This window comes from Cornus florida, unplaced genomic scaffold (genome assembly GCF_030987335.1).
Source record: "Cornus florida cultivar Cherokee Brave unplaced genomic scaffold, ASM3098733v1 CherokeeBrave_3.0.0_Hap2_Chr09, whole genome shotgun sequence".
In the NCBI taxonomy this organism is placed as follows: domain Eukaryota; kingdom Viridiplantae; phylum Streptophyta; class Magnoliopsida; order Cornales; family Cornaceae; genus Cornus; species Cornus florida.
The window spans coordinates 65,492,680-65,510,994 of NW_026775579.1; the positions used below are offsets into that span (position 1 = coordinate 65,492,680).

An 18,315-nucleotide genomic window follows, 5' to 3' on the forward strand; every position below is an offset into this window, starting at 1 on the left:
CTCATGTCGCGGATCAACGTGAGTCGATCCTTCGTGATCCTCAACTCGACGAGCATTTGGCGGCAAATCATCCATCCTCCTTTCATCACGGTGAAGAGCTGACTGACTGTTCTCGTCCTGCTCGCCTCGATGCGCGATATTAGATTGAACACCTCCTTCACCGGCCGGAGGTGGACGCGAAACCGCGGGCATTTGCTGATGTTGCATTCCGGCTTTCAATTCTGCATTCTCTTTTTTGAGAGCCTCGATCAAGTTCATCAACTCCTCAAGCTTCGTTTGTTGGACAACCTCTATCGGATTGGAGCTTTCACCTATCATTAATCCTGAACGGAGTAAAGGCATTAATCTCAAGTTCGTGAGTAGATCCGAGCTTCATGAGTGGGAATTTTTCAGATCTGGTTTCGAATTCTCCGAATTATGCTCACGGTTGACGAGATCTGAATTGTCCGAATTCTAAATCCGTCAGATCCAGCCACAATCGAACAACTCGTTGTTGCGTAGATCTGAAGCCACTTCTGCCAAAGCAACAAGAACTAAAATTCCTCCAGAGTAGGTCACAATCGCTCAGATCTGGATCCAACTCCCAAAGATCGAGTCTCGATCCCCCGGATTGGTCTGAATCCACGCGATATTAATCATTGATCAACCAATCTTCCACGAGTTCCCACAGACGGCGCCAATTGAAGATACAAGAAATTCCTTCCCTCTTTCTCTCTCTAGAATTCTTGCATTTCAACCAAAAAATATCTCTCCCTCTTTTTTCCATTACTTCTCATATTTATAGATATTTACAAATGTTGATAGACTGCTGGATCTAGGCCCGTTCCTCCATGGGTTATGGTCATCTTTGATGGGCTTATTCGCGTTCGGCCCATATGGCAGTGTCTCTCTATGGGCCTGACCCATCTGTACGGACCGGATGTCGCGTTTGCAAGTCATATCCGGCCCATGTCATCTCGGGCCTCCTCACACACAGATATATATATATATATATATATATATATATATATATATCTTGAGCAAATGTGTTAAGAAGTGGGTTCCAAACATCTTGTGCAGTCATGACAAGGCCAACCACCATATCCTAAACACCATGGGGGCATTGCATGTCGACACGACCATTCCTCTCAGGGCAGAGGGAGGCCCCCCCAAATTTTTTTCATAATTTTCGTACTAGTACTAAATTATATGTATTAATAGTCATTTTTCTATATAAAAATTAAATGCCCCAAATTGAAATAACTTATAACCCTTCAAATTTGAATAAACCTCTTACTTTAATAAATTCAAAATATAGTAAATAATAATAACCATTATTAAGATAATCTTTATCATTATTATTATTATTATTAAAGTACATCTATATACCCTACAAGACACGCACCATTCAAGTCAAGAATTATGATAATCCTTTTTGCAATATACTTTATTTGTACACACAGTCACACACACAAATATATTATTTGTTATGAATTAGAGATATATTATTAATTTGCACTATTTCTTCTTTTCATATCATCTATAGACATGCTCTTAACGTTAAAAATGAACTATAAAAATTACAAGTATTTTGTTTTATTTATAAATTTGATTTTATATTAACTAATTTTGCCCCCCAAATATTTTTTCCAAGATCCGCCCTGATCCCTATCCATAAGAGAGGTCGAACAGTTTGAGAAACACACACACGCATATATATATATATATATATATATATATATATATGTTAAGAAATGGGTTCCAAACATCTTGTGCAGTCATGGCAAGGCCAACCACCATATCCTGAACACCAATGGGGCATTGCATTTCTGGGTGACATGACCATTCGTCTACATAAGAGAGGTTGAAGATTTTGAGCCCAAGTCAATGTACGGGTGTGTGTCTGTGTGTGAAATCGATTAGAGAGTACATAGTACTACTTATCCAAGCCATAATGAGATTGCATTGTGAAAAAATAAAACCAGATGTGTTACCTCATATTTCGATTCATAAAAGCCAAAAACATCTTTAGTTTTCAGTCAAATGAAAAATCTAGATCATGAGAGTTATTTTCACTCAAGTTTAAATAAAAACAAAATTCAGTACAATAATATGATAAGGAAAAGGAAAAAGAGTAGTGGGGGACAAAGTTATTACTCCATGACCATTTTAACTTATATCAAAAAGAAGAAATTAATCATAGAATTGATATTCACTAATTATGAAGATTCAGAATTAATTATTTTTAAATTTGAATTATATCTGGATAATACAAAAAAACTTTATCCAAAGATGGAATCTCTTATCACAAATTAATCATGGAAAAAAAAAAGTACAAAATAAGTCAATGGATGATACAGTACTACTCACATGTAAAATTAGCAAAGCTATTATTATTGGAATGTGACTGGTTGAATTTGAGGTTTTTGGCCATGTCTTGTTTTTGCTGACTTTAACCAATCTATCTAAGCATATGATAAAGTTGATGAATAATTGGATGTTTATCAATAGTTATCATATATCCTGTACTTGTGGTCCACTGAATAGGAATAGGGAGGTTTCTCGAACTTAAACGTGATTTGTAAGTGATTGCACATATTCAGAGTTTACAAACCATTTAAGAATTCAAAATGGCTATAAATTGTAAAATGTGTGGTTTGCGAGTGATGGCATATAAGCCTCCCCCATTGCAAGTTTGCAACATCAATTGTCTACATGAAATGGCCTCAAATAACTTTTAGGAAAAAGGAGTGAACTGCACCAACTTTCCACAGATTTTCCATTATCAGTATGTAAAATTGCAGAATACATAACCAAGCAAGGAATGATAAATTAAAAAGTGGATGCTAAACAACACAACACACACACACACAGAGCCATTGGAGGAGAAGAAAAGAGGAAGCAACCAAAGGCTCATTGATGAGTAGTCCTGCAAAATACCCAAACTAATACATATATAGACCCTCCAGTACAAGCTTAAAGGATTTGGTTCAAAACTTTATAGCTGGTTTGTTGGATAGTAGACAACCAGACAAGATTAATAGTACATTACATGTGAAGCCCTGACGAGATCAGTAACATCCCAGAGAGCACTCCAATACCAAAAGTTAAAAAAGCTTCGAAGGATTTGGTTCAAAACTTTATAGCTGTTAGTTGGATAGTAGACAACGAAACAAGAATTGTGCATTACATGTGAAACCCTAGCTAAGTGCCATCTACAAAGATTCCAAAGAGGACTCTACTAATAAATAAATAAAGGCCAACTCAGGGCACGAAACTGGAATCATTGTAAGGTTTAGGAAGAGTCAGATATATGCAATCTAATCTATGCATGCGGGGACTATTTTTTATTTGAACCAGGGACGGACCCATGTTGTACTTGGGGGACAATTGCCCTCCCGGAAAACTTTTTTCTTCACTATTATGCCCTATTATTTTTGTCATTCTGATATATATACTAATGAAATATTACCTTTGCCCCCTTAAATTATTTAAAAAATTCAATATTACCCTCCGCCACTTGAATTTCTCGATCCGTCTCTAATTTGAATGATGCCCTTCAGATCATAACAAAGCAACTTAACTCTAAAACAGACCTTAGTACCGAAAGTTAAATATTACAAATTTCAATACAAAGTCCATGAAATTGTTTCACACCAGCAACCATCGGCAGTGGTTCGAAAGGTAAGTCATTGAGGTCACGCTTTTGAATCGCATTCCTAACTTAAATAGTACGCGATACCCATACTTAAAAAAAAAAAAAAAAAAAAAAAAAAAAAAAAAAATTGGAATTTTCAAACATATACTACTATAACCTTACATAGTAGAAGTTCACGTGGAAGACACGTGGTCAGAACTGGTGGTGAAGTGCTGCCTATGACATGTGGTGACTGGTGTGGCCCTGGCCTCATCCTTACGACCAGTCCATCTGATTTGTCTGTACGTTAGCTGCGTGAGTGGTCATGGTCCCCCCTCTCTCTCTCCCTCTCCCTCTCTCTCTCTCTCTCAACCTAACAAAAAATGTCATTCAATTAAGCTGTAAAGGAAAAAATGGTTAATCAACCCTCAATTCCAAGAAAGCCCCCATAGAGAAAGTAAAATAAATAAATATATATATAAACCGAAAATAAAAAGTACATTTACTTGATGCAATAAGAGCATTGATCTCTTTTGGCCCAATATTAAGTAAAAGGGAAAATTTGTAATCTACCACTATGTTTCTCTTCATTGTGCAGTGTCTCATGTGAATATATATATATATATATATATATATATATATATATAGACATTTGGCTTCTTGACTTGCACTTGGTTAGGTTCTCAATGCTATTTCAACAGAAGTTTAGAGGATCACTACCTTGAAGAAATAGCTCCCTTTTGAAGATAAATTATGAAGTTCACTGATGATGACATTCACATACCAAATTGTTTTAAGATTTGAAATTTCAATGCTAAACGTTAATATATTCAAATAGTGACCTTTTGTTATGCGGGATTCGCCGTGTGACAAGATTATTGCTTTATGTTATCGAGTTGAGATTTTATGCAGTATAATATAAATGTTGTATTGTATTAGATGGCCTACCGAACAATTCGATGCAGTACAGCTACATAGAAAATAATAAGAAAGATGTCCACTTTGCTCTAATATAATTTTTGTTAAAAATAATTATGCTAAGTAACATAAATATGAAATATCAATATTTTAGAAGAAAAGTGGAGAGAGATAGATATTTGAAAAATATTTCATTTCACTCTACCATTCCACTTTTAAAAACGATTAGATTACATGTTTAAAGACTTTCGAAGGCATGTATCTCTAATCACTTATATATAATGACAAATTACTCTCACTAAATCAAGACAGATTTTTAAATTAATCTTATACTTTTTTGCTTTACATAATTTTCTTTAAGTTCTTCGGATAAAGTGCTTTATCAATTAAGTAATTTGATAACACAATTTAAATGCTGAGTACACTTTAGATGAGATAAATTTTAAATGATAAGGACATCACTTATCACGGAATAAAAATTTTAAAAAGATATTACAAATATTTATTTTTTAATTACTACTTAAAAATTTCTATACTTAATTCTTTTATTATTATTATTATTTTTTTTTTGTCAACAATATTTAAAATTCAACTTTCAAATTTTTTGATACTTAATTTTAAATTTTATCAAACAGGTAATCAAGGTCGGCCAAGCCAATAGGAAGGCCCCAAAATTTTAAAATTTTCTTATATTAAGTTATATTATAATTATTTCCTAATATTGCTAAACTCTAAAAAATATATAAAAAAATTATATTAGGTCCAAAATATTTATATCCTAAAATAATTTTTTTTTTTCTCTTTTATCTCTCCTTTCTCCTTCCGTTGAATTCTAACTAATACATAAATTTAATATTAGTCCCTAAAGATTTACACCTTATATGACTTTTTTTCCCTCCCTTTTTCTACTTTCATTCGCATTTTACAATAAATCCTACCCAATATAGAAATTTAATATTAAGCCCACTAATCTTTCTTTCTCTCTTTGTCATTCCCCTTTTTTTAACGCCAACACTAAAAATATTTTTGGATAAGTTACACCAATAGTAAAATATTAAATATCTATTTAAGGTTGTTGTTTGGAAAAAAATGGCGAAAACTTTTCATATATATATATATATATATTTTAATGCTTTATCTTCTTCTTTTTAACAAGTCTTCTCTTCCCACTCTCATTACAAATTTACAGTTGTAATGAACGTATTTTTATTCGATTGTAAATTTTGTGTAAGTATTGGATTTGGATTTTCTAATGGTTCTTTTTCTTTAATTATTTATTAATTTTATTAACTTTTGTTATTATAAATTTATGTGTGTATATATATTTGTATATTTTGTTTTTAAATTATGACTAATTTTATTTATATTATTGAAAAAATTACTTATTATTATTATTATTATTAGTCTAAGAACCCAAATTAGATTAAGCCCCATATCGATCATGTGTAGCAAATATTTGAGAAGATAATTCTAAAATCAAATTTATTTTTCAGCAAAAATTAAATGTGGCACGTGAACGATCCAAAATGATTATGCCAACAAACGTGGGACACATTTATTATTTTATAAGTTAAGATAGGTCCCACTCACATGTTCTTCTATAACTTTGACTACAAACTTTTTGTCAGTCTTGTGCCCGAAAAGGGCATGTTTGGCAAGTGCACTTTTTTCGTGTTTTTGCTTTTCAGTCGAGATGGAAATACCTTTCTACTTTGAACTTTGAAGTGTATTTAATATTATTTGGAAGTATATTTGTTAACGTAGATTTTTTGTAAAATTTTGAAAGTAAAAATATAAAAATATGTTTGATAAAATGATGTTACAAGTTTAAAAAATAATTAAAAATGCAAGTTAAAAAGATCATTTAAGAGTTTTCTTTTTGGGTACGGTTTCATCACTATAGTGCTTTTGTTACTGTACGAAATCAACTGGTTTTAGTCTCTTTTTCAAAAATGTTTCCGTACTATTCAAATCGCAACAAATGTTTCGAAACACACTTTCATGTTCTGCTTCACTACAATACACTGTCTAAATAAAGAAAGAAAAAAACACAATGCAAAAGTGAATGCCAAACAGGGTCTTAATTTTCTACGATGTGGCTTTTGTTAGTTTTAGAATGGGTTTTCCAACTTTTCTTAAATGTCTAATCACCTTATAGGCCCGATCGCGGAATGATTAAAGTGGGCTTGGACTAACCTACAAATCCATATATATGGCCCAAGTTAATTAACAAAATATCAAAATTTTAATTTTGATTTAGTTAATCATTCTTCATGCATATCAAATAATTTTTTAAAAGAAAAAAGGAAAGGAAAGAAAAGAAAAATTTTGATTTACTTAATCATTGAAAAAATAGCCCAATGAGTTAGTGTCTGGGTGGACTTTGGAGTACTTTTTGCATCTATTAATCTAATAATTTTTTAAAAAAAAAAGAAAAAAAAAAAAGAAAGAAAATCAGTTTTGGGAACGTTCTAATCCATTTTAAAGGCTACTCCAAAGAGGACAAACCAAATCGGGTAAGGTTGAAACCCCATATAGATACCTCCTCTACAATATTATTTAAGGATGAGAGCTTTAAAAATAATGTTGTCAAAATTGCGATCAGAGTTGTAGAATCAATCGATCCTATGATCATAGATAGGGATGGCATCGGAGATATGGGATGGGTTTTGCCTAAATCAGGGACGGGTCCAAGAAGTTGGGGGAGGGGAGGGGAGGGGGAGGGAAAGTGGATTTAGTGTAATTTTTTTTTGTAATTTTAAGAATGTCAAAGTGAAAATTTTATAAGTATATAATTAAAAATAAAAAAATTTAGTGATATATAACAGTAAAAAAAAAAAAAAATCAGTGAGAGCAATTACCCCCTTGCCTTCAATGTGCCTCCCTCCCTGGCCTAAAGCCGTCCCTACTCCGGTTAATTAATGAGGCCCCATACCCAAGACAGGTTGATATCTCAAATTCCATTCCTGCCTGTTGGAAGAAAAGTGACCCGTGCTAGCCCCGCCCTCATCTTTCCCATTTACGCATATTTTATTCCGGGCGACTAAGCCTATTAATTATATGGATAACAAAATAAAGAGCAACCTATAAAAAAAAAAAAATTGGTAGCCCATTAAAATGCAACCAGAAAATTTTGGTGGTCTAATCCGTAAACGCTCAATTATTCTAGCGGGTGTGTCCATATTCAAGAGTTGTGAATATCTCGTACTTGTTCCATTAGGAGATAAAAAGCCCAGTATACTTGCAGGCTTGAGGCCCAATATAAGTTAAAAAGATAATGATGATAATAATAATAAATAAATAAGAAAAAACGTAAAAGCCCTAGATTGTGTCGTCTGTTCCTCTCTCCTTGACGAAGTGTGGAAGACTCACACAGGTCCTGCGATTTTTTTACCTCCGGCGACCCAAAGCAGCTCCGGCGCGATCCGTTTTGTGGAGAGAGAAAGAGATGAGGCTGTTGACGCACAACATGCTGTCGTCGAACATCAAGGGCGTGACGAACGGCTTCCCGCTGCGGATTGAGGTGGAGAAAGTGGTGGAAAAGCAGGTGGACTTCAACCCGGACTTCCTCAAGAACATGTTCTCCAAGATCGATTGGAAGGCTCTTTTCGACGCCTCCAGAACCATGGGCTACGCCGACCTTCCCGACGAGGTCGAGCCGTCGATGCTCAACTCCGACGACTTCCTCAGGCGGTTCCACCACGCACTCCTCCAGCTCCACCTCGAGGAGGGTGCCCTTGTCTGCCCCGAGACCGCCCGGAGATTCCCCGTCAATAAGGGAATCCCCAATATGCTCCTCCACGAAGACGAGGTCTGATCCATCATCACATTCCACCTATTACTTGTGGATTTGAGTGGTTTCTACTACATATATGTGGGTTTTCATTGAGAAAATGAATGGAGGGAATATTAGGGTTTTTGTTGGTGAACGAAGGAATGGAATATTAGGGTTTTTGTGCTGGTTGAATTTTATTATTGCCTTATTTATCTTCCCTTTTTGTTCATGAATTTCGTGGGTTTTGTTTGGTGCTCAAATTACTTTTGTTTTATTATTATTATCTGAATTGCAATATCACAATGTTTGTTACTTTTGTAAATGTAAACTCATTATATATATATATATATATATATATATATATATATATATATATATATAACCTCGAACCAGCACTCCCAAACTCAGGGTTTATATTAGGTTTTTGGAATTGAAGGGAAAAAGTTTGCTTAAAAATTGAACCGATTTTTCTCCAATTACAAAACATCAATTTCATGTGCAAAAAAGAACTTCTGGTTAGAAAAAGTGACAAGAGTCCGAGGGAGAAGAAGACCGACCAGTGGCCTGGTGGTGCAAAATAAAAAAAAAAAATAAATAAATAAATAAAAGGGAAAGGAAGAAGACCGACTTAAGTTAATATGATAGTATGTGAAAACTCCAAATACAAATAATTGGAAAATGATTTAGCAAATAAGAAAGAGGTTAAGAAAGAGATTGAGAGAGAGAATAAGAATAATAGAGGAAGAAATCAAAATGAGAGAGCTGTTCAAGACATTAAAAGACTTCATAACCTCTTTGATTTTCTACCCATTTTAGGTACATAAATGGTATTTTTTTCTCTTACTAGGGGAGAGACCGGGGCCTCGACCATGAGCACACTCGATTCCGTAATAATTTTTTTTACTTGGAGAGAGGGGTCCCAAACATGAGCAAAGCCTGATTTGGTAATTTTGGGCCCTCGTGTTGTCCATTATAGACTTTAGGCAATGCATTATCAATCCATACGGGAAGACAAGAAAAAAAGGCCACTATTGAGAATTTTTATTCCATCCACTTTTGAAAAGTTACAACTTACAAGCATAAAAAATAACTATGAATTATTCAACCGGATGTAAATAAACTATGCAATCAGAATAAAATTACATACTGTTCTCCTGGACTTGCTCCAGGAGAGGCTTCAAATAAGAGAACAAAACTTGAAAATCTCGCCGGTACTTCTTTCCTACCTCAAATATTCTTACGAGGGGTTTCACTTGGCGGAAGAGGAATGCCAAATACCCAATCAAGAACATTCAAGTATTTGGATCGGAAGACATCCCTCTCTATCGCGTAGCAGTGCATGATGATTGCGGTTGAAATGCTGAAAACCACCACATCTGCTCTCTTTAGGTTCTTCGACCGTGGTAAATATCCAACATCCACCATGCATGTGAAGAAGCTCTCTATAGCCCGTGCAAGGCAGTACAGTGATATCTCGATCCGCCTGCTCTTCTTCTCAATAGCCAAGGCCAGGCCGGTTGGGAACTGCCCAAGAACACAAGACCAGCTTCAAACCAAAGCATATTTTTTCTTGCTAATTAAAAAGAAATTTTTTGAAATAATCCTTTTACCGTCCCCATTGCCACCATTGGAATATTACATCTCTTGAAAAGTCTGAACAAGAAGCATGTCCACATCCTAATGAATAACACACCATTAGTTGGTTTTTTGCAATAGAATCTGAGCAATTCAAAAGTTCTAGAAATGTGAAAATGCAAGTCTATGAATTGTGTAACTTAGATTTAAGAGCATCCACACAAACTTAAACAAGTCTATCAATTGTATATCATTGCCCAAAAGGCCGTTGACCTAATCTTTAGCCACTGTATCAATCAAAACACTTGGTAAAACGAATTACACTCAAAAAGTTTTCCACATTGCATACTATGTTGAAAATCAGTATGCAATTATTAGTAGTTTTTATTTCCACCCACAAAGGAAAGGAAATTATATGTGGAAATAATGATCAAACTTAACTCGGAAACTAAGGGGCATTGAAATTCACTTAAATACATCAAACACTGAAGACATGGGCATCAATGTAACCCACATAGAAACATAGGCTGCTCGGCCGGCCAAGTCCCAAGATGATACACTATCCCACCTGATTATAAGTCAAACCACGTTCAAATATCAAAATTAAATTCGAACTTAATGTATCCACAGTCGACTATTGTTATTCACTTCTTTTCATTAATGGTTTTTTGACTTTCTGTTCTTTTGTAAAATATCGAATTTTGAGTGTCACCCATCACTTTTTACCTCAAAAGCAAATGAAGAGGATGTCTCCTATATTGAAGATTACATCAGTCATCAAATTATGAACCTAATATCATATTCGTTCCCTCAAGGCATTATGATGGTAGTAACTTCGCTAGAACTAATTTCTGTCTTATTTTGCCAATGCAAAGCGTGCTCAATTACTCAAGGGAGCAAGAAGTAAAAATCCTACAAATAAAGGAACTATAACACAAGTGAATGTCGCATTTGCATCATTCTGAAAAGGTGAAACTTGGAACAAAATAGAACATATGGATTCCAGCAAACCAATTTATGTTCACCAATCAGTATAAATGGGTGATCACTTAATTCGCACAAACTTCAAATATATACATTAAGCACTTACATGACTTCACCCGTATGTGTGAGGAAAACTACATTTTTTTTTTGAAAATAACATGTAGGTCAACAGTAACATTGTAATACATCCAATCAAAGCTTACCATGCAGATGAACAATACACAGAAAGAAACAAGCTCGATCTTGCAGTACCAAAAAGACCTTTTCCCAAAATTGTGTAAGGTCTGCAAATGGTTGGACAGAAGCAAGAAATGAGGAGAAGCTTCCAAGAGTACAAGAATAGTATAACAATACATACTTCATATCAATAAAAGCTAAAGAATATATATATATATATCGAAGTAGAAATTGTACCATATCATTATTATGTATTATTGAGAGGAATATATCATAATGGACATAAGAAAGGGCAGAAAATAGTCTTAAAATTTGTGTTCCCACTTCCCAGCCATTAAATTTAAAATGAGAAAGGGCATAAATAATAGGATAACTCTGGTTAGTCAACTAAAAAGTGTTTTCCCAACACTCAATAGCTATGGTAGTCATACCTTATTACCAAACATGCTACAATGCACTGGCCTCTTTCACGTCAGACCAAGAAAAAAAATTTGTTTGCACCTAGATACTTGGTTACCATTGGAGAACTTAAACAAAATTAGATAAAAATGGATTTTTAGTTAATTTTATTGAATTCTTTAACACCATAGTGACATATTAATGAATTCAGAGCCGTGACATATACATATATTACAAAAACAAACAAACAATTATGAGTTGAAAAAAAATATTGAAAACTAAAATAAATATAGTATAATAACATGGTCTTTAAAATTGGACTATCATTTATAATTTTTATCAAAGATAAGTATTAATTTCTTTGAGAAAAGGACAAAAAAATTGAAATTTTGGTAGATATGAAGCTTCCAAATTATTCATATAAATATACAAAGAAATTAAAATTTTAAGTTAAATCTAAGTAACAAAAATATGCAAAAAAGTTCAAAAATTTTCAAAACTCATAGATTATTTCAAACTTTGGAAGTTCAAGATTCAATTTTTAAGCTTAGAAGTAAGGAGAACTATATAATTTGGGAAGAAATAACAATATATATTACCTTTTCATGAGTCCCTTACGATGAACTATTAATGCAGGAATCAAATAAACTGGAAGATAAACTGGCAATGCTCTTTTGTAGGCTTGTATAAGAAATGAGACAAGATGACCACTACATGATTGATTTCCATGTATAATCTGCATAAAGTTACGAAAAGTACAGTTCTTGAAGTTTAGACGATAATAAGCAGCAATTAAAAAGTATATGACAAGCGAAATACACTAATAAGTTAAATAAATCGTACTATTAAATTATAGTTAAATAATTCAGCAGCCAGAGACACAAATTAGAAAGAATTCTGCTGAGTATCTCGAGGATAAATACATTTACAACAGAGAACCTTGAGAGTATAATTCCAACTTCCAACAGATTGCTTTAGCTTTATGCCTACAGGCACTCGCATAAAGCATTGATCGATTAGTCTATTTGTGAGATGAAAAGCCATGTAAAAGATTCAGGAAGAAGCAAGTCTGAAGAAGAAACATGGGTGAATCTATAGAGAAATTAACTGAATCTGCAAATATATGATTCTAAGTCAAATCCAATAACAGTTGGAAATACACGCACCCATTCTGCATATTTGTGCCTAGTTTATAAAGGAATCATTATCACCATCAGCATCCAATATTTTATTACGCATCCACCCCTTTTTAAGTTTCAAATCCTCGCTAATATTTAGGATTGCTTCCTCTTTTCAATCAACGTCCCAGTTGGAAATAGGCAGTATATCAAAACCCAAAAGGTTTTGTATCAAAATGTACTTATATCTGATTTATTGAATTGAAAAAAATAAATAAATAATGAAAATATAAGGTACAATCAATTGAACTCTCAACTTGTTTACATGATACATTGGATACAACAATAAACATACCGAATTTACTCAGTTTGGGAAGACTGATACTATAATTTGATTAGTACCGTCAGAAACTAAAAAGACTAAACCTCTTGAAAGTTTGTTGGCAAATAAGAGGTCTCCCCCCTCAAGTCTGTCACTGTATCCTATTCAATTTTTTTAATTAAAATTACATTTAACAGAGTCTCAGTTCACAGTCATTGGATTTAGCTTTCATTCTTCATTATCACAAGGGGACAGTCCTATATCTTAATCTTAGATAAAAGCTAAAGCCATCCACGTTGTCCACAAGACCATATCCCTACCAAAGCATTTGTTCAAATTAAGGTTAAGTTTGAGCACTTTGTATGTGTTCATACAATGAAGTGCAACAATCTCAGCACAGCGGAAGTACAAAAAATTATGAGTATAATAGGTCGATGACATTGTGTTGAAAGATCATAAGGACTCTTTCTACATTACATGTATAGTAGTGTCAATTTCTTGGGTTGGCAAAGTGTGAAACAGTCTACATAGAACTATAGAACACTGGAACAGCACAACAGAAAGACAAAGAGGAAGGCATATGATGTACAAGATACCCTATACTATTATCACAGAGAAACAAAAGTGCAAGATCAAGAGTGCATACTGAGCAGGGGACTTTCATTTGCGGATCCAATTTGATGTCAACACCCATGGTCTTATAATATTTCTCTACCACCTCCAAATTAGTAAAAGGAATACCACATGCTATCTCTTTCACAGCTTGCAGGATAATGGAATCCTTTCCTCCATGTTTATTGAGAAAGGACTGGTATGATGGAGGTAAACTATCTTGCTTCAATATGTAAGCAGACCTGAAAAAGAACATAACTTTAACAGAAACAATATTGTAGGAATTAAGATGACCATAGTTCCTCAGTCATCAGCCGAATTCTAAAGCCAAGTCTTGTTGACACAATCTGGTAAAGAGTTCTGGACATTAAATAAAGAATAATCACAATTTCATCAGACATGACAAATGTCCTTTATCATATCAACATATCTATCTGTTATCATTTCTTCCATACCATATCTTTAAGTACCATATCATAAGCATTCTCCAAAACTATAAAGAAAATATGAAGATAGACAGCAAATGGGGAGCCGAAGGGCTCCCCATCCACACAATTGTCAGTGTGGGACCAGGCTTTGGGTATCAACAGTTGTGTGGCTGGGAAGCCTTTTGGCTGGCCGCTGGCCCCTTCAGCCAGCCAATCATTTTTCTATGTCTTATATTAACATCCATAGTATGTAGATAACTTCCAGTATTTAACTCCACGAAATAAAATCCAAATTGACCTCCTGGCAATAAGTCCAAATTTATTTTTCAACATTGTTGTAATTTAAGGATCCCTAAGCCCCTTTTATCATGGACTTGATTTGAATTTGGATCTAAAAACCTTGTACAGCTACGTAGCTGTCAATAGAACAATACTTTTGAGTTTTCTAATTAGGTTTTCCTATTCTTTCTTGATGATTCAAGGTTTGTGTTTTGGGTATGAAGGTTGTCCCCTTCCTCTATTTTTCACTTCACATTATAACTAAGATCCTTTAATAAATAGTTATCAAACTAATCACTAATGAATGATTTGGATGGCCAACCAATTATTCATAATTTGAGATATGGAACAGAAGCATTACCATTACATAGATATGTACAATGTATAAAGAAACCCACAGAGAGCTATATAGAGAGAGAGGGTGACCACAGAGAGAGAAGAAAGAGAACCATTTACACTTTAGTGTAAGAAAAGGCTAATCTTACATCCGGTAATATGTCTTTTTTCTCTTTTGTAAGATTCATTTTCCAGCAATCCAAAAGTGTCCTTATATTTTTCATGCATACTAAAAATCAAGTAATCAGGGACCAGACTCATCAAAGATACTGTCACCAACATCATGATTTAGAATTGAGTTTTATTCTAGAATTTTATTAGAAAAATATAAGTTAATGGATTGGAAGTCTTGCTTGTGTCTAACTGATTTGATACTTGAGTCTTGACATGAATGGCAAACATATCAAATGCATATAATAACCCAACAACACCCAGATGTCCCAGACGAATAAAAGGTAGCTTCTACATAAAGAATTTGTGTTTGTGTGAGGGTATAGAAATATGTATATGGATACGCATATATGGAGAGGGATCCATGCACCCCTTGTGCAAGAATAAGTCAATCAATCATCTATCGGTAATTTCTTGCAAAATTCACTTTTTGGCAGTCCAACCGTTGAAATGAATATCCTTTTCATATTTATCAAACCCATCAAAAACTAAATTAGTTAGAGATCCAGAACCGCCTAACACAACACTTACTTATATATGATTGACTTGTTATTTGGTAGGTATTTGTCTTGATATTTGATACGCACGAAAAATTTGACTAAAAAAAAATAATTCAATGATTGGATTGATAAAAGATTTACAAAAAGTCATTGAAGAGTGTAAAGAATAGTGGTTGGGGTTTAACTGTCATTGCTAGCGGGTCCACATGCAGCTGACTTGAATCCAGATCTTCATCACTAAATCACCCTCAACAAACTTATTGGCATAAGAAGTCACTTAGCATGTTTTTTTAATTAACAAAAAAATTAATTGGCAAACTACTTAGTAATTTGGAAAAATTTCATCAGCGACTTCCTAGTGTGAAAAACAACGCGTGCTTAATTTTCTTTTCTACTTTACTTTTTGGTAAGTGATATTCTTGGTTAAAATGCCAACTAAAATATCAAAATATGTGTTTCTAACAATTGATTTGAAGAAGAAAATGAGACACACTATAACATTGTCAACATAACATGCAGCTAAATGAATAGAAGACGATATTTTGGCAGGAAGGTACATACAAAATTTGTGAAGAGGAGAGACACATGAGGAAAATGTCTCCGTGTGCCCAAGTGAGAGGTTTACAAATGTGCCCAAATCTCTTGCTCTTTATTCCACAGCGCGATGCCAAGACAGCAGCACGCATAAGGATGTATATAGCCAAGCTCATGTGTGTGTTTAACCCAGTCAGAAGCATTGAAGGCCCTGCAATTGCCCCAGCCAATAAAGCCCTCCATCTTGCTGTCCTGAATTAGAAAACCATTTTACCAATCATACTTCCAAAATCATCAATTCAATTAATCAAACATCAAATTTAACCACTAGCCTCACAAGTAAACTAAAAATTTCAACAATTATAGCAAAATAGTAGAAAATTAGCAAATTCAAACAGGAGGACAGAGAGAAAGTCATGCCTACGGTTTCCTCCCAAAGTAGCTATAATTTCATCCACAGAAACAAATGTACCAGCAAAGGTGCCGAGGAAGAGACCATATCTGAGAGTTTCTTTAACTGCCAAAATCACATCGTCACTGCTCGAAACCATGCTAACCTTCCTGAACCGGTAAATAAATATTAAAGAAATGAACACAAACGTATACAGATAAATATCACACATAATATGTGTATATATATATAATCTCAGATCTCAGGTTTCAAGTAGATCGAATCCAAGAGACACAAAATTGAGAATAATTTTTACTTGGCAGAGGTCAATAATTGTCTGCGTCTGAAGCGAGCAAGAATTGCGAAGAGAGCGAGGCCACCTTTAAGACCTGCTCCAATGGTGAATCCTTTCGCCGAGGCTGTAACGATCCTCCACACTTTATCATAGTCCTTCAACGGAACCGGATCGAAGCTGAGTAGAGAAGACGACGACGACGACGGAGACAGGAGATCGGACCGTCGCCTGCAGTGCTGACAGCTCCGGCGGCGGTCCAACATGTCTCGATCGTCACCATTCTCGCCGGAAAAGCACGTGCAGCGGTCTTCGGCGGAGATTGCTCCGTCGCCGCCGGACGGTGACATTGTGGATTGCTAGGGTTTCATTCAGGAAGTAAAGAATTGGTGGAGAATCTTCGTAGCAGAGAAACTTGGTGGGAAGTTTTTGAAAGCGATGAGAGAGGGGGCTTGGAGATTATCGAAGGCGAGTGAAGGGCTTACACGTCTGTTAAAAAGGTTTTGGAGGAGTCAAACGATGACGTATTTGGGGCTCTGTCTATGTCTAAAGAAGTTCAGTTCTGTTTCCGTTGTTTCTTCGATGTGAATGCATTTCCGATTTGGGGGCATCAAGTGAATGTGATTAGGGATGGGTTTCAATCGTCTGATACGTGTAAGGAATTTATTGAATACACTCCCAATATTGAATGATTAAAAAAACAGACAAATTAAATTGTAAAAACAATCTATTAAAAATTGTAAACATCTTGAGCTCAATAGTACATCTTCAAGTTATAAAGTGAAATGCCAAGGTTTTAGGTCCCCTAATTTTGTACATGAATCAAGTTATAAAGTGAAATATCAAGATTTTAACTACACTAATTTTGTACTAATTAAGAGTCTTGTATCACATCAAATCCAAATGAAAGTATATATGAATAAGAAGGTACTACTGCGAAATTCTTCTTCTTCTTCTCCTCCATATATATATATATATATATATATATATATATGTGCTTTCAGAATTGGAAGAAGATAAATCACCCTCATGTTTCTTTTATTTATTTAGTTTTTTTCTTTTACTTCAATTCAAATAAATTGTTATTTATGTTAAAATAATAATTTAAAAATTAAATTCAATAATTACCGAATTTAATTTATGTGAGTGTGATGGCAGACTTGCTCATTTTTCAAATAAATGGTATCAAAAGAAAGGCAGGTCCTTACTCTAGATAGGGTGTCAGTGCACGCGCCCTTTTACTTCAAATTCTTGTTGTGGAGTTGATCAATTATAGAGCCCGCCTACCGGCTGAAACAACATCCCTACGCAGCGCACGTTAGTAGCTCTTTTTGTTATGTCTTTACCGTGGCCTCAATGTGATGAACTAGAATGATTAAAGTATCTCTAACCGTTGTATATATATTTTTTTTTGTAGATTTGTTATAAGAGATTTACACAAAAATTTTAGATTATTTATTTTTAGTTTCGTTGCTTTATAGGTTTTGTGTAAAACTATATCATCCAATAACAACCAATAAATATCATGTCTGGACCCCACATAATTTTTACAAACTTAGTTAATATAGGATTGATTCAAAGAAGAAATGAAATATGCTGATAACATACTGTTGGAGATAAAAATATATATTACACATTATACGTGACCGTGTATATTTTATATAAAAAAGTGTCTTTAACATGCTGTTAAAAATGCTTTAATGTCATCGTGACATCATGAGACCCACCACCACACTCAAATAAATTGAATTTGATAACTTGTCTCTAAATCATCGCTCTTTTCTCTTTATGTGCTCTTAAATAAAAAAAAAATTATTTTTTATTATTACCAATAGATTTATAGCTTAGTGGTATAATATTTTTATTTTTTAAAAAGAGGTCAGAGATT

The 18,315-nt window shown here is 34.1% G+C and overlaps 2 protein-coding genes across 2 annotated transcripts; one reads left to right on the top strand and one right to left on the bottom strand.

Annotated features, from left to right (window-relative positions):
- The first annotated feature begins 7,836 nt into the window (after nucleotides 1-7,836).
- Nucleotides 7,837-8,631, top strand: LOC132274171 (multifunctional methyltransferase subunit TRM112 homolog A-like). The gene has a single exon (XM_059775368.1). The coding sequence runs from the start codon at nucleotides 7,983-7,985 to the stop codon at nucleotides 8,349-8,351; it is 369 nt and encodes a 122-aa protein (XP_059631351.1). The 5' UTR covers nucleotides 7,837-7,982; the 3' UTR covers nucleotides 8,352-8,631.
- A 688-nt stretch (nucleotides 8,632-9,319) lies between these two features.
- On the bottom strand, nucleotides 9,320-17,038 carry LOC132274170 (uncharacterized). Its single transcript, XM_059775367.1, has 8 exons — nucleotides 16,452-17,038; nucleotides 16,165-16,305; nucleotides 15,772-15,996; nucleotides 13,531-13,738; nucleotides 12,044-12,180; nucleotides 11,072-11,152; nucleotides 9,920-9,986; nucleotides 9,320-9,833 (listed from the first exon to the last, which is right to left on the bottom strand). The coding sequence occupies exons 1-8, from the start codon at nucleotides 16,775-16,777 to the stop codon at nucleotides 9,537-9,539; spliced, it is 1,482 nt and encodes a 493-aa protein (XP_059631350.1). The 5' UTR covers nucleotides 16,778-17,038; the 3' UTR covers nucleotides 9,320-9,536.
- Between the last annotated feature and the right edge of the window lie 1,277 nt (nucleotides 17,039-18,315).

What these genes read in the sequence shown, in the direction of transcription:
- LOC132274171 (XM_059775368.1), top strand. Translation starts at nt 7,983, where the DNA reads ATGAGGCTGTTGACGCACAACATGCTGTCGTCGAACATCAAGGGCGTG.
- LOC132274170 (XM_059775367.1), bottom strand. Translation starts at nt 16,777, where the DNA reads ATGTCACCGTCCGGCGGCGACGGAGCAATCTCCGCCGAAGACCGCTGC. An exon ending in AAATGAAAGTCCCCTGCTCA is followed by an intron (nt 12,181 to 13,530) that starts GTATGCACTCTT and finishes AACTTTATGCAG; the next exon opens with ATTATACATGGAAATCAATC. An exon ending in CGTAAGGGACTCATGAAAAG is followed by an intron (nt 11,153 to 12,043) that starts GTAATATATATT and finishes AACCATTTGCAG; the next exon opens with ACCTTACACAATTTTGGGAA.